This window comes from Henckelia pumila, chromosome 4 (assembly GCF_033568475.1).
Source record: "Henckelia pumila isolate YLH828 chromosome 4, ASM3356847v2, whole genome shotgun sequence".
Lineage (NCBI taxonomy): Eukaryota > Viridiplantae > Streptophyta > Magnoliopsida > Lamiales > Gesneriaceae > Henckelia > Henckelia pumila.
This window is the reverse complement of record NC_133123.1, coordinates 152,141,001-152,164,895: the sequence shown is the minus strand read 5'-3', so window position 1 is coordinate 152,164,895 and position 23,895 is coordinate 152,141,001. Positions and strand designations below refer to the sequence as shown.

The following is a 23,895-nucleotide window of genomic DNA, read 5'->3' as shown; positions in this document are numbered from 1 at the left end:
TCCGGTATTGGAGTTGTCAGAGTCAGACTCAGCCCACTTGCTTTTGCTTTCGTCTGCTACTAGAACCCTTTGGTCTCTTCCTTTTCTAAACGTCCTTTTATCCTCCTTACCCCTTCTTCTTTCGGAGAATTGCTTCTGATCATTGTTCTTATGCTTGGTGCAGTCTGCAATGAAGTGGCCTGGCTTTCCACAGTTAAAACAAGTAGGACCATCGTTTGTATGGTCCGATTTATGATAATTTTTAAATTTAGAATTGTTTTTACGCATAAATTTACCAAATTTCTTGACAAAGAGTGTCATGGCTTCATTGCTGATTTGCTCAGCTGATCTCTTTGGAGCTTCCTCGACCGGTGGACATATCACGGTTGAGGTTAAGGCCTTGGTTGGTTGAGAAGTAGATGGTTCATCTTCTGTTCTCATGTTGAGCTCGAACTCATAGGCTTTGAGATCTGCAAAGAGATCATGCAGTTCAACCTTGCTCAAGTCTTTTGACTCTCTCATGGCCACTGTCTTGATCTCCCATTCTTTGGGCAGAGCTCTCATAACCTTCACAGCAATTTCACGGTTAGTATAAGTTTTACCTAAAGCAATAAGATCACAGATGATACTACTGAACCGTTCATCAAATTCAGCCATGGTTTCCCCTGGCTTCATTTTGGCGTTGTCATATTTTTGAATGGCCAGAGTGAGCTTGTTTTCCTTTGTCTGGTCATTCCCTTCACACAGCTGAGTGAGCTTCTCCCAAATCTCCTTTGCTGTGGAACATGACTTGATTTTGCTGAACATATTCTTGTCCAGTGTTTTGTATAGGATGTCCCGGGCCACATTGTCAAGATTGGCCTTCTTTTTGTCCTCAGTGGTCCACTCAGCTCTTGGTTTCTCAATCATTTGTCCTGCACCATCGGCTAGAGCTGGGTTGACCTTCATAATTTTGATAGGACCGTCTGTTATGACATATAGCATGTCATCATCCTGTGCTGCAAGATGTGCCTGCATGCGAATTTTCCAATCATCATACTCTTCTTTAGAAAACATAGGAATTCTGTTGAAAGAAGTCATGATTTGAAAACTTCAGATCAGCAGTTGAGAAAGGAACCCGCTCTGATACCACTTGTTGGGATCGGTTCAGAGGGTAGAGGGGGGGTGAATACACTCTGAAACTTTTCTTCTTCTTCTTTAAAATGATCAAGTGAGGTTTAGTTCACTTAATCAGTTTTCTCAACTTCTAAAACGTTTTGAACAACTTAAATAGTGCGGAAATAGTTCAGAGGTTTTAGTGATGCAAAGTTTATAATGCAATGTATGAGCAGGATGTAAGATAAATGGCAGTAAATGCTAAAGCACGATTTTATGGAAGTTCGAAGGCTTAATCCTTCTACGTCTCCCCTTCTTCCACTTAGGAAGGAATTCACTAGAAGACTTTGGTTATTACAACGTCTTGTAATACACCCACTTCAGACTTAGGACTTATCCAATGCCTAATCCGAAACTCCTAGATTTACACAGATAAGATTCTCAGTTCTTATCAGACTGGTGGAAGCTTTCAGAGCAGCTTCAAGTCTCTTCAACACTGAGTATAGTTGAGTTGAGCTTCTCAGACTGCAGAGCGGTCGAGAGGCTTGAAAACCCTAGGATGATCCTTGACGATCAGATATGTGAACTGTAAGCGAGGGTTTATTTGAGCAGCAGATGAATGATCTTGTAAGTGTGCTCAAGTATATCAGATGAGGACTTCTGATATTAGTCAAGTGATTGAAATTTTTCTGAGTTGCTTGTCTCTCTTCGTTGTCTCGTATCACTTGTTGTTGTTCTTGTTGTTTTCTTTTTGAGCAATCTTCACTTTATATAGGTCAATCATCAACGTCTTTATTTTGAACGTTCTGATGCTGCATTGAATGCACATTTAATGCTCATAAATGCATTGATGATTCTGCATGAGGATCGTACACTGCAGACAACTTCCAGGGTCCAAAACTGGAATAAACGGTCGAATGCTTTATCTGTAGTCATTCTGTGTTTTTGCCATTTTGGTACAACCTGTTGTCTTGATTTGCAGGAGTCAACAAATCTTCTGAAACGCCGGTTCTACTTTTAATAAAGGATCCTGCAAAGAACATCTTGTCACAGGTACTTGTCTCGAGATATCTAGATAGGCAGTTGGCATTCTACCGGTAGAGATATTTGTCCTCTGCTGGTTTGAATAACCAGTCGATAAGCTTGTGACTTCAACCGGTCGAGAGATAAAGGCGGTTGACAAGCTTCCGGTAGATAGATTTATCCTCTGCTGGTTTTGATAGCCAGTCGATAGGCTTGTGACTTCAGCCGGTCGAGAGCAAAGGCGGTTGACAAGCTTCCGGTAGAAGTTGTAGTAGATTCCTGAAATACAATGGTTGGCAGCACATTCCTATACAATGAGTTGTTGTTTGTTATCACCAAAATATCGGATTCAACAAAATTTAAAACACATTTTTAAAAAAAGTTCTGATAAAAAAATAAAATTTGGTTACAACATACTTATAACAAAATTTGAAAATAATGATATGTAATAAATCAATAGATATTTGATCATAAAAATAAATTAGACAAATAAAATTTTATTGAAACATAATTCTTAGGAAAATCTAAAAGCAATTAACATAAAAATAATTCAGATGTTGGAAAATAAAAATATGCATGTACTCTTTAAAATTATTAAAGATAATATATATTTATTTTATTATGACTATAAAAGTGTAAATAGAATGACAAAGTTTTTCACCGTGAATTTTTTATTTTGCTCCTAGATTGTATATTCATTCGATTAATTGTATTGATATGAGATTTTCTACATAGTAGTTTAAAAATATAAAAATTGATGTATAAAGTGAATATATGTTTGAAAAAAATATATATTTTAAGTGAAATTATTTTTAAAAAATCATGTATATTTAATAATTTTATCTTTAAAAGTATGAATAGAAATAAAAAAATTTGATTAGAGAAGTTTTCAATAAATAATTTCATGAACATTTGGTGGAAAATGAATGTAAAAAATTAAAAAAAAAATATAATATAAAATTTATGGATAATTTGGAATTTAAATAAAATTAAATATTATAAATTTCATTCATAAATATTAATAAATCAAAGATAATTATGGAAAAATAAATAAAAAATTGTAATTTTGGTCCGCTAATCTTTGCAAATTATTATTTTGGGTCTATATTTTTTTATATGAGATAATTACCCCTATTAAATCTCAAGATTCCTAAAAACCTATTATAAAAAATGAATTATCTATTAACTCCTTGTGTTTTTAAATCTTGAGCACTTATATCCCCATGTTTTCAAGTTTGAGCGCATTCCCTTGTCTATATGTGTTTTTGTAGGCGTTTATGTCCAAAATTTGAAACACAAGGACTTAACTGATATAGAGGGTTTTTAGCGATATCGAAATTTCAGTTTCAGTTTAGTCTTGCGTATTTTGATTTTTGGCAATTTTAGTTATTTTTCATCGAAAATGCTGATGCAATAGTATAAACGTCTAAGTTACAAAAGTATCACATCGAAAAAAAGACTCTAAAATCGTAAAAAAACAAAACAAATACAACGGACTTTGAAATCTGATAACACAGAGTATCGGAATTACATATAAAAAAACTTATAAAATCAAAAAAGTAATTTTTTTCAAAAATAAATGTCAAAATGTAATCCATGCACATTTATCTAAATAAATTTAAGACTCAAACATAAGACTTTATCAAATATTAGAAATTTACTATATCTTAAAAAAATAAAACAAATGAATATTATTCAAAATTTTAATTATTACTTATTTTAATTTTATTTTAAAGGTGAATAAATTTAAATTTATGTTGGGATCGGTTCAGAGGGTAGAGGGGGGGTGAATACACTCTGAAACTTATTTTCTTTCTTTTCAAAATGATCAAGTGAAGTTTAGTTCACTTAATCTGTTTTCTCAACTTCTAAAACGGTTTGAACAACTTAAATAGTGCGGAAATAGTTCAGAGGTTTTAGTGATGCAAAGGCAAGTTATAACACGATGTATGAGCAATATATAAGATAAATATGCAGTAAAGACTAAGGCACGATTTATGGAAGTTCGAAGGCTTAATCCTTCTACGTCTCCACTTCTTCCACTTAGGAAGGAATTCACTAGAAGACTTTGGTTATTACAACGTCTTGCAATACACCCACTTCAGACTTAGGACTTATCCAATGCCTAATCCGAAACTCCTAGATTTACACAGATAAGATTCTCAGTTCTTATCAGACTGGTGGAAGCTTTCAGAGTAGCTTCAAGTCTCTTCAATAATGAATACAGTCCGGTTGAGCTTCTCAAACTGCAGAGCGGTCGAGAGGCTTGGAAACCCTAGGATGATCCTTGAAGATCAGATATGTAAACTGTAGGCGAGGGTTTATTTGAGCAGCAAGTGAATGATCTTGTAAGTGTGCTCAAGTATTGCTTCAGTATATCAGATGAGGACTTCTGATAGTATTCAAGTGATTGAGTTGATTGAGATTTTTCGTGTTGCTTGTCTTCTTGTCACTTCTTGAGCAATCTTCCCTTTATATAGGTCAATCATCAACGTCTTTATTTTGAACGTTCTGATGCCGCATTGAATGCACATTTAATGCTTCATAAATGCATTGATGATTCTGCATGAAGATCGTACACTTCTTTAAATGCAGACAACTTCCAGGGTCCAAAACTGGTATAAACGGTCGAATGCTTTATCTGTAGCCATTCTGCGTTTTTGCCATTTTAGTGCAACCTGTTGTCTCGATGCAAGAGTCAACAGATCTTCTGATACGCCGATTTATCTCTCGATGCAAGAGTCAACAGATCTTCTGATATGTCGGTTCTGCTTTTGATAAAAGATCTTGCAATGAACGTCTTGTCTCAAGTATTTGTCTTGAGATATCTTGATAAGCAGTTGGCATTCTACCGGTAGATAGATTTATCCTCTGCTGGTTTGAATAACCAGTCGATAGGCTTGTGACTGCAACCGGTCAAGAGACAAAGGCGGTTGACAAGCTTCCGGTAGATAACTTGAAGGGTTTAGACGGTTGCGGTAGGAGTTGTAGTAGATTCCTGAAATACAAAAGATTGGCAGCACATTCCTATACAATGAGTTGTTGTTTGTTATCACCAAAATGTCGGATTCAACAATTTCCCCCTTTTTGGTGATGACAAAACTTAAGTGCTCCGAAAACAATATGAAAGCATTAAAATGAACTTCATTGAGAGAATGAATTTCATTAATTACAATAAGCATTCTTATTACACCTATTGAAGAAAAACAAAATGAGATACAGCTGCGATAAGTAAAGAAGAGACAAGTTTTTCATCTTTTGAACCAACTGGCTCCTCCTGACCTATCGCCTTCTCTTCTTCTTCTGTCGGCTTCTTCCTTTCTTCTGGATTCTTCTTCACGTCTTCTTGCCTCTGCTGCTCTTCGTTGCTCTTCTTCCCCCTTTTTGGCATCACCTTGGTTGAGTCGAAGGATGATCTCAGTGAGTTGAGTGCCAAGGCAAGCTTGCATAGTATCAATTTTTGCATCTAGTTGAGCAATTAGAGTAGCTTTCATAGTGTCCATCCGATCATTCAACTGCCTATGAAGGCGGTTTTTGGATCTGACAACTTGTTCGGAGACGGTAGAGAGCGTTTTGATTTGAGTGCGATGATGGGCAGTGATCTCTTTGGACAGATGAGCAAGGTCTCTAGACACGGTCTCAAAATGCCGAATCATCGTCTTGCGTGAATTGTCAACCCATGAGGATGTGTTTGTGATGTCTTGTGAAAAGGATCGAACTGTTTGCATGAGCTCATGAAGCCTATTTATCAATGTGTGATCCAGAGCTGCTGCCATGGCTTCAATATATGAGTCATCAGTCTGAAGCATTTGACTCTGTGTGTCATTCCTTGGTGAAGCCGGGCCAGACTCAAGATGATGTGGTGCTGGTGATCTGGCTGGTGAGCTAGCTGATGGACCTTCCAATAGTGGTACAGTTGGAGATGTAGGGGTCTCGACTGCAGCCAAGATGGTTGGTGGAGTAGCAGGATCAGCACTCGGTTCATCCATTAGGAGATCTTCCACAAACTTTTCAGTAGATGGAGACGGTTGAAGTGCTGGGTCAGCATCAGTCACTGGCTGTTCTTGAGGTGCAAGTGATACAATAGTGCTTGGTATCTCTGTTGGGGGCACTACTGCTTCACTGCTGCAAGGAGCCTCTGTCACAGAGGTGACAGGAATTTCTTGTTCAATCACTTCTAAAAAATCTTGTAGACGACTGGGAGAGGTGTGAGCGGTCGCCGCTGGAGATGAGTGAGCAGTCACAGCTGCTTCCGGTTGAATTACTGCTTGGACTGCGGTTGAGGCGGGGTCGACCGATGAAGATGCTCCCACAATCGATCCTAGAGCGGATGACTGAAACAGGTCAGCAGTGATGAGACCGGTCAGAATCCCATCTGAAAGAGTAATAGCAGAGACGTCTTCTTCACCCTGATCTTGGGTAAGAAAAGTCTTCATCATCACCTGTGCTTCCAGTCCATAAGCCTGTATACAAGCTGCTGAAGCTGTCGTCTTTACGTTGTTAAGAGCTTGGAAGTGCTGAAGTAGTTGAGTGATTTGACGTAGACAATTCTGTAGTCCAGTCAAAATCACAAAGTCATCGGTGGCGGTAGGACTCTTGGATTTGAAGTTCTTGACACGCTCATTAATCAACAGAGATATCAGGCTTCCTCGAAGCTTCAAGTCGATGAGCTGTCTTCTTCCCAGAGCCTCCACGATGTCTTCAGTGTCAGCAAAAAGAAGCATCTTCTGCTCAATAACGTTCAGAGCTTTCCACTTAGGAAATATTTGAGCAAGCGTCAGGTGAGTACGGGAATGATGCCATCTGTCAAAGCGCTGTAGGTGACGCTTGACAGTGCGGAGAACGTGAGAGATGATCAAGTTGAGCTCTACAGTAGCTGCTGGTTGAGCCTTAGGTGAGTAGATCATCACACATTTCCCTTTGTCCTTGGGATCAGCGAGAGTGACCTTTGGAGTTGATGAGGCACCTTCCATGATTATCACACCCTTGGTAGGACGTGGAGCAGTAGTAGCAGTAGTGGTAGTAGTCTCGACCGTTGGCAGAATTGGTGTTGGAACGGTAGGAGCAAGTCCAGAAAGGGACTTTAACCTCTTGTGCTGCCTCTTCTTCTCGCCTGCAGGCGTGGATGGCACAGCTGCTTTGGAGACAGAAGGAGATGACTTGCTGAAGGCTTGAATCAGTGGAACGTTCTCACATGATTCTTCTTCAGAGTCAGACTCTATGATAAGTTGACGCTTGGCAGATTTCTTGGTATGGGCTGGTTTGGCCGCTACTGGGACTATTGAAAGCGGTTGAGTGACAGCAACAACACTTGCGGTCGAAGGCAGAGTGTCGACCGCAACCTCTTTCTTGTTCAGAAACTTGAAGATTGTAGACTTGTTGAGCCATTTGGTGGGATGCAGAGGCTCAGTCTTGGAGAAGTCTACTCCAAGGACGCTCAAGGTGTGGCAAATTTGCAGAGCAAATCCCTCGGATTGCCATTTTCCCCTGATCATCTCACATAAAGTAGTGAACAATATGTCTGACCAGTTGATGTTGATTTTGGAGGCGATACAAGCCATGTATTGGAATTTCTCCATCGTCACCTTGTCGTACGATCCAGCCTTGGCAAGAAGATTCTTGGCCACGATGTTGGTCAATAGCCTGAATGGAGCTTTAAGAGATGTCTTCTGAGCCGGCAGTTTGATCGGAGCATCAGTGGTTGAGAATTCCTTCAACCAGTATGAGCAGTTACCATCTGGAAGATCCGCGCATTTTGTCAAACCCCTGGAGGACAGATCAAATGTGCTGGCAAAGAACTTTTGATTGAAGGAGTAGGACTCTGTCCGGATCAAGCATTTGACAGTCCCATGCTCGATTTGAGCGGTTGCAAAGAACTCCTTCAAGACAGGCAGATCGCAGATGGCGCTGCTTCCCAAAAACTTCTTCAGTCCAGAGGCTTCAAGCATGGTGAAGACCTCAGTGATTCCTGCATTGTTTGCCTCAATAACGGAATCAAAGTTGATTGCAAGGCAAGTCTTCTGGATCGACATGATAGCTGTAGATAAGAACTCGAGCAGAGAGTAAGCAAAAGCTTGATAGTAATACGATAGAACTTTTAATGCAATATGAAAGCTTTAGCAACGGTGAAAGGTTGATATACGAGTGTAAAGAAGTATATATAGGAACCTATGGGCCATATGGTGATGTCATGAAAAGTATTTTTGAAATTCAAAAAGTTTTGAAGAGTATAATCACCGCGCCCAATCAATGTCATTTGGTTCAAAGCACAAAGCTGCTAGTACGGAGCCTGTCAGAGACTAGCTAAAGGCGGATGATATGCCAACATTTATAGCAATGTAACAGCTAAGCTATTAAAGTCATACTAGCAATCATTCCCCCTAAAAGCATGCATACTAACTTAGATCTACTAAGCCAAGAATATTTCGAAAATATGAAAACTTAGCGTCCGGTAAAGGCTTGGTGAATATGTCTGCTGCTTGCTGATCGGTAGAGATGTATTCCAGCCTGATTTCCTTCTTTAAGACATGATCTCGGATAAAGTGATGCCTGACATCAATGTGCTTTGTCCTAGAGTGCATCACTGGATTGTGAGTGATGGCTATGGCACTTGTATTGTCACAGTAGATTGGAGCTTCACTCGACCGGATTCCATAATCATTAAGCTGCTGTTGAATCCAGAGTATTTGAGCACAACAGCTGCCAGCAGCAAGGTATTCTGCTTCGGCGGTCGAGGTAGCAATTGATGTCTGCTTCTTACTTGACCACGAAATTAGTCTATCTCCAAGGAATTGACATGTGCCACTTGTACTTTTGCGATCAATTCTACAACCTGCATAATCTGCATCTGAATAGCCAATAATATTAAGATTTGAATCTTTGGGATACCAAAGACCCACATTAGTAGTTCCTTTAATATATTTAATTATTCGTTTGGCGGCAATGAAATGAGATTGCTTAGGTGCTGCTTGAAATCTAGCACATAAACAAACTGAATACATGATATCCGGTCGACTGGCAGTCAAATAAAGCAATGAGCCAATAAGGCCTCGATACATTGTTACCTCGACCGGGATTCCCCCTTCATCTTTATCAAGCTTGATTGATGTACTCATGGGGGTAGATACAGTTGAGCACTGTTCCATTCCAAACTTCTTTACCAATTCCTTGGCATACTTGGATTGATTGATAAATATTCCAGTTTCAAGTTGCTTCACTTGCAATCCAAGAAAGAAATTTAGCTCGCCCATCATGCTCATTTCAAATTTCTCCTGCATCATCTTAGAGAACTTTGAGCACAATTTGGGGTTAGTTGACCCAAATATAATGTCATCAACATAAATTTGTACTAGTAACACATGATCACCTTTTACAAATTTAAACAAGGTCTTATCGACCGTTCCAATTTGGAAATCATGTTCCAGTAAAAATTTTAGTAATGTATCATACCATGCACGCGGTGCTTGTTTTAATCCATAGAGGGCTTTGTCAAGTTTATAGATATATTGAGGATGAGTAGGATTGACAAAACCTGGTGGTTGTTCAACGTACACCTCTTCTTGAAGTAGACCATTGAGGAATGCAGACTTGACATCCATTTGATAAACTTTAAAGTCCTTGAAAGCTGCATAGGCAAGAAAGATGCGGATTGCTTCTAGTCTTGCAACTGGCGCGAAGGATTCCTCAAAGTCTATGCCTTCTTCTTGTCTGAATCCTTGTGCAACAAGCCGAGCTTTGTTACGCACAACAGTGCCATGTTCATCGAGCTTGTTACGAAACACCCATCTAGTTCCAATCACATTTTGATTTTCCGGTCGAGGAACTAGATGCCAAACATTGTTGCGGGTAAATTGATTCAACTCTTCTTGCATAGCTTCAATCCAGCTGGCATCTGATAGAGCTTCATCTATCTTCTTGGGCTCTACCTGAGATATGAAAGCTGCATGCAAGAATTCATTAATCATTTGACCACGTGTTTTTCGAGGAGCAGAAGGGTCACCTATGACCAACCCAGGTGGATGATCTTTGTTCCACTTAAAATAATTCCCTAAAGGGTTGTCATCAATTGGTTGACGAACGTCCTCGTTTACTGGATCATCATTGGAAGGAGGATCGTTATCAACCGGTGGATCCTCTTCTGGCCTTGTTTGATCACACACGGTAGAGGGAACTGGATCATCCTTCTTTGGAGGATATGGATCACTGTCACTCTCTTCCTATAGATTTGTGTTTTCCAGTCTATGACTCAGATCATTTATGCTCCCTTGAGTTTGTTCTGTACAAAGAGTAGATTCATCAAAAACAACATGAATGGTTTCCTCGACCGTTAGTGATCTTTGATTGAACACTCGATAAGCTCTGCAAACGGCTGAGTAACCAATAAAAGTTCCTTTGTCTGCTTTGGCATCGAAGGCTGTCAAATGATTTTTGCCATTGTTGTAGATAAAGCATTTGCACCCAAAAATTTTGAAGTATGAAATATCAGGTTTTGTGCCATTCCAGATCTCATATGGAGTTTTGTTAAATCGTTTATTAATCATAGATCTGTTTTGAGTATAGCAAGCTGTGTTAACTGCTTCTGCCCAAAGCCTTTGAGAAACATTTGAATCGGCAATCATAGTTCTGGCTGCTTCTTTTAAAGTACGGTTCCTTCTTTCAGCCACCCCATTTTGCTGTGGGGATCTAGCAGCTGACAACTCATGCTTGATTCCCTGATCATCTAGATAAATCATAAGAGTGGTGTTTAAAAATTCAGTCCCTCTATCACTCCTGATTCTATCTATCACAGTAGATTGTTCATTTTGCAAGCGTTTAAAAATCTTAATCAGGTGAGGTGCAGTTTGATCTTTTGAAGAGAGAAAGATGACCCAAGTAAATCGAGAAAAGTCATCTATAACAACAAGAGCATATCTCATTTCCCCTATGCTTCTTACTGGTATAGGACCAAATAGGTCCATGTGAAGTAAATCTAAGCATTTGGAAGAAGACATACACCCTTTATTTTTAAAGGTTGCTCTCACCTGCTTTCCTAGTTGACAAGCAGGACAAACTTTGTCTTTTATAAAATCTCCTTCAGGCAGACCAGAAACCAAATCATGCTTCCTCAAGTTAGAGATGGACTTAAAATTTAGATGATTTAACCGCTTATGCCACAACCAATGTTTATCATGATGAGCAGTAAGAAAAGTAGGTGAAGAAATATGTGAGCAAGACCAGTTTACCTTGTAGGTGTTTAGGTCTCTTACACCGGTCATAAGAGTCTCACCTTTGTCATTTTTGATGATGCAAGTGTGTTTGTGAAACTCGACCGAATGATCATTGTCACATAGTTGACTAATACTTATCAAATTATAGCACAGTTTGTAAACAAGCAACACATCTTTAATAATGATGTTACCATGGATAATCTTACCCTTACCCACGGTTTTACCTTTGGAGTTGTCTCCAAAGCTGATCTTTGGTCCTTTGCACAGCACAACTTCTGTTAGAAGTTCTGGATTCCCTGTCATGTGCCGTGAGCAACCACTATCTAAGTACCAGGTAGTGTCCTTGATAGAAGTGGTCTTCTCGCCCGTTTGGACTTTTAGTACCTGCAAAAAGTGAAGAACTTTTGGTACCCATATCTAGTAGGGTCCAGGTCGGATTAGCCCTTTTGGGACCCACACCTGGAACACCCTTACAGGTTTGCCCGTGTGTGTGTCCAGAAATCTGTGCGGTCGATAAGCAGTAAATGTGTGTGCTTGTGAGGTTGCTGTGTGCTGCTTGCCTTTTTGATCTTTATCAGTTAGCTTGTACCTCTTTTGAACTGGCCTGCAATTAAAGTACTGGTAAGGCTTCTCCTTTGACCATCTTCTCTTAGAGTAGTTAGACTCATTCCATGGCCTTTTGAAATTAGATTGGTTTCCCTTTCTTCTTTCATTAGGTTTTGGTTTAATCCAAGTTCCTCTTTGATTAGAGATCTGGGGATCCACATATCCCAGCCCTCTATGCTTAGAGCTTCGTTCGTTAGATACTTTCTGATTTTTGTCAAAGCTACACTCATCATGTTCATATATCGTGCTGGACCTAACAAATCTTATTTTGTTAAGATTGCCTTTGTCCAGGCTTGACTGAATACAAGATTCCATAGACTGTTCATTTGTTCCAAACCCTAGACCGGTTTTGTCATGTGCCGGTCTTTGGATTTCTTGAATCTTGTCAATGGTTACAGAAGATTTATTCCAAGCCTTAATTGTTTCAAGTAGTTTTTTGTTCTCAGTCAAGGTTGCTTGGAACACTCTTTTCAAGGTGTCATTCTTAGTAGCCAGCAGACTTAGCTTGACCTTAAGACCATCAAGCTCTTTTCGCTGCATGCAGCTTGATTCTCTTGACTTATCTTTTAGGTCAGCTCTTTCTGCCTTTACCTCCTCGAATTCCTTGGATAATGCTTTGTATTCATTAGCCATTTCGTGTAAAGCAGTAACTAGATCACTGTGAGTAAATTCAGGTGAACCAAAGTCAAATACCTCCTCAGCTTCTTCTTCGATGTCAGCCATAAGGCATTCCACCTTTTCATCATCGTTGTCATCTGAAGAGCTTCCGGTATTGGGGTTGTCAGAGTCAGACTCAGCCCACTTGCTTTTGCTTTCGTCTGCTACTAGAACCCTTTGGTCTCTTCCTTTTCTAAACGTCCTCTTGTCCTCCTTGCCCCTTCTTCTTTCGAAGGATTGCTTCTGATCATTGCCCTTAGGCTTGGTGCAATCTGCAATGAAGTGGCCTGGCTTGCCACAGTTAAAACAAGTAGGACCATCGTCTGTATGGTCCGATTTATGATAATTTTTAAATTTAGAATTGTTTTTACGCATAAATCTACCAAATTTCTTGACAAAGAGTGTCATGGCTTCGTTGCTGATTTGCTCAGCTGATCTCTTTGGAGCTTCCTCGACCGGTGGACGTATCACCGTTGAGGTTAAGGCCTTGGTTGGTTGAGAGGTAGATGGTTCATCTTCTGTCCTCATGTTGAGCTCGAACTCGTAGGCTTTGAGATCTGCAAAGAGATCATGCAGTTCAACCTTGCTTAAGTCTTTTGACTCCCTCATGGCCACTGTCTTGATCTCCCATTCTTTGGGCAAAGCTCTCATAACCTTCACAGCAATTTCACGGTTAGTATAAGTTTTTCCTAAAGCAATAAGATCAAAAATGATACTACTGAACCATTCATCAAATTCAGCCATGGTTTCCCCTGACTTCATTTTGGCATTGTCATATTTTTGAATGGCCATGGTGAGCTTGTTTTCCTTGGTCTGGTCATTTCCTTCACACAGCTGAGTGAGCTTCTCCCAAATCTCCTTTGCTGTGGAGCATGACTTGATTTTGCTGAACATGTTCTTGTCCAGTGTTTTGTATAGGATGTCCCGGGCCACATTGTCAAGATTGGCCTTCTTTTTGTCCTCAGTAGTCCACTCAGCTCTTGGTTTCTCAATCATTTGTCCTGCACCATCGGTTAGAGCTGGGTTGACCTTCATGATTTTGATAGGACCGTCTGTTATGACATATAGCATGTCATCGTCATGTGCTGCAAGATGTTCCTGTATGCGAATTTTCCAGTCATCATAATCTTCTTTAGAAAACATAGGAATTTTGTTGAAAGAAGTCATGATTTTAAAACTTTAGATCAGCAGTTGAGAAAGGAACCCGCTTTGATACCACTTGTTGGGATCGGTTCAGAGGGTAGAGGGGGGGTGAATACACTCTGAAACTTATTTTCTTTCTTTTCAAAATGATCAAGTGAAGTTTAGTTCACTTAATCTGTTTTCTCAACTTCTAAAATGGTTTGAACAACTTAAATAGTGCGAAAATAGTTCAGAGGTTTTAGTGATGCAAAGGCAAGTTATAACACGATGTATGAGCAATATATAAGATAAATATGCAGTAAAGACTAAGGCACGATTTATGGAAGTTCGAAGGCTTAATCCTTCTACGTCTCCCCTTCTTCCACTTAGGAAGGAATTCACTAGAAGACTTTGGTTATTACAACGTCTTGCAATACACCCACTTCAGACTTAGGACTTATCCAATGCCTAATCCGAAACTCCTAGATTTACACAGATAAGATTCTCAGTTCTTATCAGACTGGTGGAAGCTTTCAGAGTAGCTTCAAGTCTCTTCAATAATGAATACAGTCCGGTTGAGCTTCTCAAACTGCAGAGCGGTCGAGAGGCTTGGAAACCCTAGGATGATCCTTGAAGATCAGATATGTAAACTGTAGGCGAGGGTTTATTTGAGTAGCAAGTGAATGATCTTGTAAGTGTGCTCAAGTATTGCTTCAGTATATCAGATGAGGACTTCTGATAGTATTCAAGTGATTGAGTTGATTGAGATTTTTCGTGTTGCTTGTCTTCTTGTCACTTCTTGAGCAATCTTCCCTTTATATAGGTCAATCATCAACGTCTTTATTTTGAACGTTCTGATGCTGCATTGAATGCACATTTAATGCTTCATAAATGCATTGATGATTCTGCATGAAGATCGTACACTTCTTTAAATGCAGACAACTTCCAGGGTCCAAAACTGGTATAAACGGTCGAATGCTTTATCTGTAGCCATTCTGCGTTTTTGCCATTTTAGTGCAACCTGTTGTCTCGATGCAAGAGTCAACAGATCTTCTGATACGCCGGTTTATCTCTCGATGCAAGAGTCAACAGATCTTCTGATATGTCGGTTCTGCTTTTGATAAAAGATCTTGCAATGAACGTCTTGTCTCAAGTATTTGTCTTGAGATATCTTGATAAGCAGTTGGCATTCTACCGGTAGATAGATTTATCCTCTGCTGGTTTGAATAACCAGTCGATAGGCTTGTGACTGCAACCGGTCGAGAGACAAAGGCGGTTGACAAGCTTCCGGTAGATAACTTGAAGGGTTTAGACGGTTGCGGTAGGAGTTGTAGTAGATTCCTGAAATACAAAAGATTGGCAGCACATTTCTATACAATGAGTTGTTGTTTGTTATCACCAAAATGTCGGATTCAACAATTTATGATTTGTATTATGTTATATCTAATACATTTTCACGTGTCTAACGTGCGAGGCACGTGTTAATTAATTTTCTAAATATCATACTACATTTATAAAACTTCACCTTCAGAGAATTGATTTGAATTATTTTTTATGAATTTAAGAAAACAAAATTCAAAACACGTGAGCATCAAAGTGGGTTTTTATGAAAAAATATATATCTGAAAGATAAAATTTGGTTACCACATACTTTTAAGAAAATTTGAAAACAACAATACATCAATATTGAATAAAAATTTGATAATAAAAATAAATTAGAGAAATAACATTTTATCTTACATAATTTTTATAAAAATCTAAAAAAATTAAAATAAAAATGATTAGATGTTGGAAAAAAAAAATATATTCATTAAAATTATAAAAGATAATAAATATTTATTTTATTATATTGTGTATTATTTCGATTAACATAAAAATGATTAGATGTTGAAAAATAAAAATATATATTTATTAAAATTATTTAAGATAATAAATATTTATTTTATTAGATTGTGTATTATTTCAATTTAAAACAATTAACATAATAAATATTTTCACTCTAAATTTTCTATTTTGTCCTTAGATTGTGTATTATTTCGATTAATTGTATTGAGATTTTCTACATAATGCTTTAAAAATATAAAAATATGATATATAAAGTGAATATATATATATATATATGTTTTACAAATAAAAAATATTTTTTCACTGAAATTATTAAAAGAAAATCATGTATATTTAATAATATATTAGCTTACCTATCTAAAAGTGTGAATAAAAGAATAAAATTTTACCATTGTGAAATAACAACTTTGTCGTTTAATTTACACTATAAGTAAGGTCATATAAAAATATATAGAGATATAAAAGTAAAAACAACATTTTAGTTAGGGTATAAAAGTAAATAAATATTTTTATTATATTATATGTAAATATTAATATCCATAAATACATTATACATTTTCATTAAATTGCAACTAATGCGTCCATTAATATCATTAAATAATTTATTTTTAATTATTATTTTCTGAAAAGAACTATTTTTTCATTTTTCACAATTTGTTGTTATTTATTTTACACCTTATGTAATGTTAGGCAATATAAAAATATATAAGAATAAGCTAAATTTTAGTTAGTGAGTTAATTGAGTTGCAGTTAATCAAAGGATAAATAAATTTTTAAAAGATCAGACAAAAGAAAAAATTAAAACTTACGGTATTAATATAAAAAGTTAGAATAAAAATATATAAGAATATAAATCTTGAAAAAAACAAAACTAAAAACTAAAATTTACGGTAATAATATTAAAAGTTAGAGTTAAAAACATATATTTACGAAATTAATGTAGGATTATAAATTAAATATATTACCTACCTAAAAATGTGAATAAAAAGGTAAAATTTTATCATTGTGAAATCTATCTACTATCTATCTATTACCTATCTAAAAGTGTGAATAAAAGGATAAAGTTTTAACATTGTAAAATAACAAATTTGCAATTTTATTTACATTATAAATAAGATTATATAAAAATATATAGGGATATAATACAAGTTAAATGACAAATATTAAAAATAATATACAAGTTACATGACTATAAATGAAAATATATACCACAACAGAAAAAAAAAACAAAACAAACCATGCGAGTTAAATAATCAAAATAAAAACAATATTCAAGTGACATGATTAAAAATGAAAATGCATCGTAATATGATTAAAAATAAAAACATTCAAGTTACAGAATTCAAAATACAAATTCACCATTAAGATGACTAAAAATGGAAAACAAATTAGCATTGTATTATTTCAGTTGATTTTCAAAATTAATAATTAAAGTTTATATGATTTTTATTATGAGGCCGTGAAAATCTCAATAATTATAAAAAATAATAAATAGATATATTATATAAACAAAGTGTCACCACGTGCATCGCACGTGCTGTTTACTAGTATACCGAAAATATGGTATTAAACTATTAATAAATTAGTTTTGCCTCTCCTCTGTAAATGGAGTTTCTAGCTCCGCCACTAACTGATGAGAATGGCTTGAAGTATGGGACATGACTCAACAGACTGATAGTGTCCCTGAAACAACTCTTTTGACCCCATTGGTACCAAATATGGACATATATACAGATTCAAGAAATAAAAATCTATATACTGTCATACATAGTTGAAGCTTCAAAGAAAAGCAAATCACATCCCTTTTTCTTCACTCAAGAAATGTTTGATCCCACCAATATAACTATCATCTATTCGATCAAAAATAGCTAATAGTGAAAAATGGGATGAGATGGTACTGTGGTGATGTCCAAAAGAGCAACATGCCACCAGAAGTATCCCATTGCAATCCTCTTGCAACTCCAAAAACTCCATTGCTGTCACGAGTTTCGCCCAGGTCACGTCCGAGACAAATCCTGCATCAAAACTATTCCAGACGGAAGATGATGTTTTCGAACAGGAAACTAATCCCACTTCTTGTTTTCATTCTATCAACTGCATCGATATTCAGATTTCTGAAAATAACAATGAATACCAATCCATCTCCACCCCTGCCTCCAATGCATAAGAGTGAATGTTCCTCTTTATCATTAATTTGCAGAAAGAATATCTCACATCAAGAAGATCATAGGAAAGATCAGTTGGCAAACACTGGTTCAAGTAGCCTAACAGCGAAGGAAATGAGATTCCTCTTGGAGTTCTTTTCTCGCCGAGTCCCCTGCAATCTGCTTATATTCGGGCAGGAATATCAGTATTCGAGTATTGCATCACTGAATGCTGGTGGAGTTACTATCTTTCTTGAGGATAACCTCCAGAATACGAGCAAACTGAAATCTACCAACAGTACTCAAGTTTACAAAATCATGTACAACACATTAGCATCAGAAGCTTACAAGCTGCTCAAAGATGCAAGAAATAGCAAGGATTGTTTGCCTAATGTTCATCTACCAAAAGTTTCAAAATGTAATCTGGTGCTGTCAAATCTACCTCAAGAAGTATATGAAACTACGTGGGACGTGGTGCTGGTGGATGGACCTAGAGGGGATACACCTGATTCACCAGGTAAAATGACAACCATCTATATGGCTAGTATACTTGCTAGAAGTGGAAACATAACTAGCGTTATAGTTCACAACGTAGATCGAATGATTGAGAAATGGTTCTCTTGGGAGTTCTTGTGTGAGGAGAACTTGGTTTCTTCCAAGGGCAGATTCTGGCATTTTCAAATACGACGACTTACTAATGCAACCACTTTTTGCATGACATAAACACCTTTGTATCTCCCTTCTTTAAGTGCGATCGTAGTGACAGGCTTGTTAATGATGGAACATACCTCTACTCCAGCACTAGAGCACTGGATGGTCTCAAATAGTTCACAATGTTGAGGTTTGTCTAGCTACACAGTTATACATGAATTACTATACTGGACTATATGGTTTCAAAAATACTATTTTAACCAACTAGATGAAGCCCAAAACTGTATGGTTTCGGGCAGATCAGATGAAACAAAGACACTCGTGCACAAAAAGAAAACTAGGACTAATGAAAAATACGAAGTGAATGAAACCGATCATCGATTCAAGGTAAATCTAGAAAACTTGATTTTACCAATATAGCTCCCGTCTTTGAAGACCTTAGAACAAGTTTAAACAAATATCTAGAAGCAAGAAATCAGTAGGTTCTGTTGATCAATGGGAATTTGCAGCAGGACCAATTTAAGTAAAAAATTCGAAGTATGTATCAACAAGTCAGTGGTCGTCCATTATTCCAAGAATGAAACAGAAGGAACAACAGCACATGGCCATATCACTACAAGAAACTCTCTATTCAGAGATGGTTTGAAATAAACCGTTGTCGCTAACTTGGTCAACGACAGTAGGAAGTCAAAAACAACATAAGCATCCCAAAATTAAATGCAAAGACATAAAACACATTTCCAAATAAGAGTCGAGCATCAAAGAGTATAACAGACCAAATCCAACAGAAGTTGCACAGACAAATATTTTTAAAAACCATTTCAATTCATATTGTTTTATACATTATGCTATGAATTAAACATTGAATGCTAAGTTTGGTTGATGTAAATGTTGTACCCCCCGAAATAACTTTGAACGCTTTGAAATAAGAGATTTGACAAAAAAGTCAAATGGAAAGAGTAAGAAAGAAAATTTATTTGATTTTAATCTTCAGCTATCAATTAGATAAGTAACTGAAAATAAACATGTCAAGTAAGAATTCATTCTACTCAAATAATAAAAAGAATTTCACAAGAGCTAGTATAGCATAATGATTGAAATTATTTATTTAAGTCCATATATTTTTTAATTTATTATTTCTTATATCTAGCTGAGTACATTCATCACACAAGCTACACAATACTTATCGATCCCTGCAAAAATATGAAGAGTTGTTACTCCCTATAAATTGTAGGAAAATAAAGGTACGTACAAAAAAGAGATGGCAAAGATAAAAATGTTTTTTATTCCAAGAAACAGCTGCAACAAAAATTTCAATTCATTGTTGTTTAGGATTTATTAATTACGTTCACAATCAGAAATAAAAAATTCCCAGATATCTAGTCTCATCTATCGGTCTTCAGTCATTGAGATAACAAAGGATTTTGGTCCTCGCCTTGTCCATCAGCATCCGACGAATGTCATTGCGAGCCAACTCCTTTGGCTTTCTGGGCAAGTTGCTTTGGGAAGGAACCCCTGTGTCACCGATAGAATGTGGATTTGCCAATGGACTCGTTGTCCCAACACCACTACTACTAGTACTAGCAGCGGCGAGAGTGACTGTGTTCCGGTGTAGGGCATTGTCAACTTTTTTAACCCGTGCATTACCAGATGACGCCGGTGCAGTCCTTGAATTCTTCCGTTGAGCAGGAAGACATAGAATGATGTCACCAAGTGTTCGATTCAGATCATGGGGAGGCACCAGATTTTCAGGTGAAGGGGCGGCGGCCGCTAGAGTCCTTTGCGAAAGAGATTGGTTTGGGAGATCACTAGAAGTCATGGCATCCGTATTAGCATTACTGTCTAAATGCTGGCTCAGAGAAGTGTTCGATGACAAAGTAGTAGAAATGGTTTCTGTTGAATTCTTCCGTTGAGCAGGAAGACATAGAACGATGCCACCAAGTGCTTGATTCCCATTATGGGGAGGGCACCAGATTTTCAGGTGAAGCAGCAACGGCCGCTGGAGTCCTTCGCAAAAGAGGTTGGTTATCACTAGAAGTCATGGTATCCTGAAGAAAAGTCGACTGTGTCAATATCATTGTCGCAAAAAAATATGGTAATGAACCACCGATAAACTATATTACCAATCTGAAACTGGAATAATGGATAAATGAATAATGACAAAAATATGAGCATCAGGAATCTATGTTCGAAAATAACTAACGCACAATTACCATGAACTAGGTTGCCAAATTTTAAGAATGACAAAATTAATTGAAACAAGACACCAAGAGCTCTAGTATATAACTCACATGAGAGTAAAATAGAAGAATTATAGAAGTCTTGGGCTGTGCAAGTTGGTATGGGGATCAAGGCAACTCATGTAGTCTTTGCAAGAAAAAACATTAAAAAAAAAAGAAGTAAACAATGTCAGTTTTATTATCATCTCCAAAAGCATGATAACAAATGCAACAACTGCTAAACATGAGAAAAAGGAAAATTAGATAAAAAGAGTAATCACAAAACATGGGGACTTAGTTAGAATCGTAAGATACGCCGCCAAAACCATGAAAGAAAGACTTGAAACTACAAAAAGTAATGTAACGACAAATGTAACAGATCATTGCTATATGGGGATTTCATTTCCTTTTATGTTTTTGAAAGTTGTGATTTAATTGATCTTGTAAGTCCATCTCCAGCAAATGGCATTTAATGACTCGTACGGAAACATCCCAACAGCGTGTAAGCAACAACAAAAAAAAGCAACAAATGGAAGACTATATCACTGAAATTTTTAAAGCTCCAAGTTAAGACCACGTCAGCATACAAACAACTGATCTACCGTTTGTAATTTGCAAACAAATTGGCGCGAAAATCCTTATCAAAACTACATGCTCATGCATTGCTAAATCTAAACACAAAAAAGTTTCATAAACATATTTTGAATCAATCAAAAAGGGAACAGAACTTCTTCATCACTAGTACCATGATACATGAAAATCAAGATTTGTAAACAAAATTTTTTTTGACGATAGTTTTGTTACTGGCAGCCCAAAACCATTTGCACCTACTTTCACACCTTCCAAACCTAGAAGAAAGAAAAAGATTTATGACTACTAGTCAATGTTTCAGATCATCAAATGACACTTGAGAGAAAGAGACCAAAAATATTATGACGCTTGCTCAAAATTCAAATGGGAAACACTTGATGTAATGATTCAAGGAACCGACACAGAAAAGATGGGCACGTATATAACACACATAAAAATCAGCAAATGTAGTGACCTAGCCAAAACCCTAGATTCAGAGAATAAGTTGGCATATATTCAATTATATCCAGTAGAAGGTTGGATGCAGTTATCTATGGATTAAAACAGTAGTCAAACAACGTAGATGCGAATGCAGAAAATCACAGAAACACATACAAAATCACTTCTTCCTCAGTGTTGATTTTAGCCCACAGATAAAGGGAGTTGCAGAGAACAAGATCTGGTTTTCTGTGATTTCTGGAAAACAAAGGCACCAAAAAAACTCTAATTCTGGGAACAGATGTTGATAATCTGACAGAAGGATTTGACTAAAAAGACAAAAAAAAAAAAAAAAAGCCATGGTTGGTTAGTTAGAATTGTAACCATGGTTGGCATTAACTTTTACTGAATTTGGACACGTATAACTGGAAAAGTTTATTTAATGCTGTTTTATTATCTGCTAAGTACAGATTTTATGACATTAGGATTTGTGATAAATAAGATTACAAGAATAATTAGGATTTTGTGAACCTTAATTGAGCTTAGAAGACAATGTTACAATTATTGGTTTTCTGTGATTTCTGGAAATCAAAAGGCACCAAAAAACTCTAATTCTGGGAGCAGATGTTGATAATCTGAGAGAGGTATTTGACTGAAAAGACAAAAAAAATATAAAAAATTAAAAGCTGTGGTTGGTTAGTTAAAATTGTAACCATGGTTGGCATTAACTTTCACTGAATTTGGACACATATAACTGGAAAAGTTCATTTAATGCTGCTTTATTATCTGCTAAGTACAGACCGAATGACATTAGCTTTTGTGATAAATAAGATTACAAGAACATTTAGGATTTTGTGAACCTTAATTGAGTTTAGAAGACAATCTTACAATTATTGTTACTTTATGATTTATTCACATGTATTCATCATTTCGCGGGTACAAAATCTAAATCAGATTGAATATTATTCACAGAAATTCAGATGGCACTTACAATTAGCTCTCCTAAAATAGACAGAAAAATCATTCAGTCAATGTGCGTGCAGATTTGTGATATCTAATTTTGCACATGATATTTTCCAAGATTGCCAAAATCTTAGCAACGAAGTTGATAGCATGTACAACCACATGCAAAATCAACACTAGGTCAATGGATATACTGTACGCAGACCTAGGTTTTCAGAAAAGGGAGGGGAGACAGCAAGATGTGGACGAGTCAATAAATTAGAGGCGCAAAACATGATTCTTAGAAAAATTCAACGTAGAAATGAGTTTTTTGGCCAACTTCCTTGGTTTTAGATGTTTGATGAAGACAAAAACTAATGCTGCATACGATGGCTTAGGGGATGGCATCTGAACTTTCATTTTCTGAGTAAAAAAAATAAGTTCTCTGGTTAACTTTGATTCAGCCAAATACTAATTCATAACCCAACTAAAATGTAACATCTTCCAAATTGGATGAGCCCTATCATGGTTGGAAGAGTTCGCGTGGTCGGCACAATGACCAACACTATAGTTTCATAGCACTATGAAGGACCGATAAAAGAGTGAATAATTTCGAAGAGCTATCACAGCTTGTATAAGTTGCATCAATAAATATTTTATTTAGTGCAATTTAAGTATAAAAATATCTATTTGATTAAAGACAATAACGTAAAAAATACATATGTGTGACTCCTAGTCTCCTACTTTGAATATCAACTACTAAAATACATATATGTGTTTTAACATCCCATAATGATGTTATTTATAAAGCAATGGTAATTCTGAATAGCCATAATAAATCATCAGTGCATTGTTAATAACCCTTGAGGGCACGACAAAAAGGAACAAAACTATAGATTATTTCATCTTAAGGACAAATAATATTATTGAAAGATAAAAAATCAAGGCCATCATATTTAATATCATCTATGGTAGGACGATTTAACATGAGCCTCTGTCTTGCTCAAACATTTGATAGTTCACAAAAACTCACGTGAGATCGTCTCACATTCTAATTTTTTGAGACGGATTTCTTTCTCGTCCCCACCCATAAAAAAATATTATTTTTCACACCAATACATGTTTATAATCGACCTGTTTCACGGAATATCTACGAGATCGTTGCACAGACTACCCTCTCTTAATCATTTTGCCTTTTCTAACTCTTCCCTTTACCTATTTATTCATTATCAATCTTTTCTTATGATTAATCATCTTTCTCTCCTTTTTCTTTTTTTCTTTTTTTTTTCTTGCTTTTTCAAATTTTTCTTTTTTGGTTGGGGAAATTGCATATATCACCCTTGTGAAATCTCGTGTTAGCTAATAACCCCCTGTGAAACCCTCTGTGATTCTAGATTT

The 23,895-nt window shown here is 36.6% G+C and overlaps 1 protein-coding gene across 1 annotated transcript; it reads left to right on the top strand.

Annotated features, from left to right (window-relative positions):
- Positions 1-17,659: 17,659 nt before the first annotated feature.
- On the top strand, positions 17,660-18,504 carry LOC140862092 (arabinogalactan O-methyltransferase 2). Its single transcript, XM_073265096.1, has 2 exons — positions 17,660-18,325; positions 18,427-18,504. Exons 1-2 carry the CDS (start codon positions 17,660-17,662, stop codon positions 18,502-18,504), a joined length of 744 nt encoding a protein of 247 aa, XP_073121197.1.
- The last annotated feature ends 5,391 nt before the right edge of the window (positions 18,505-23,895 follow it).

Bases quoted from the DNA above. Each gene is read 5' to 3' on its own strand.
- LOC140862092 (XM_073265096.1), top strand. From the start codon at position 17,660: ATGAATACCAATCCATCTCCACCCCTGCCTCCAATGCATAAGAGTGAA. The intron at 18,326-18,426 runs GTTTCTTCCAAG...CCCTTCTTTAAG, and splicing joins TCTTGTGTGAGGAGAACTTG to TGCGATCGTAGTGACAGGCT.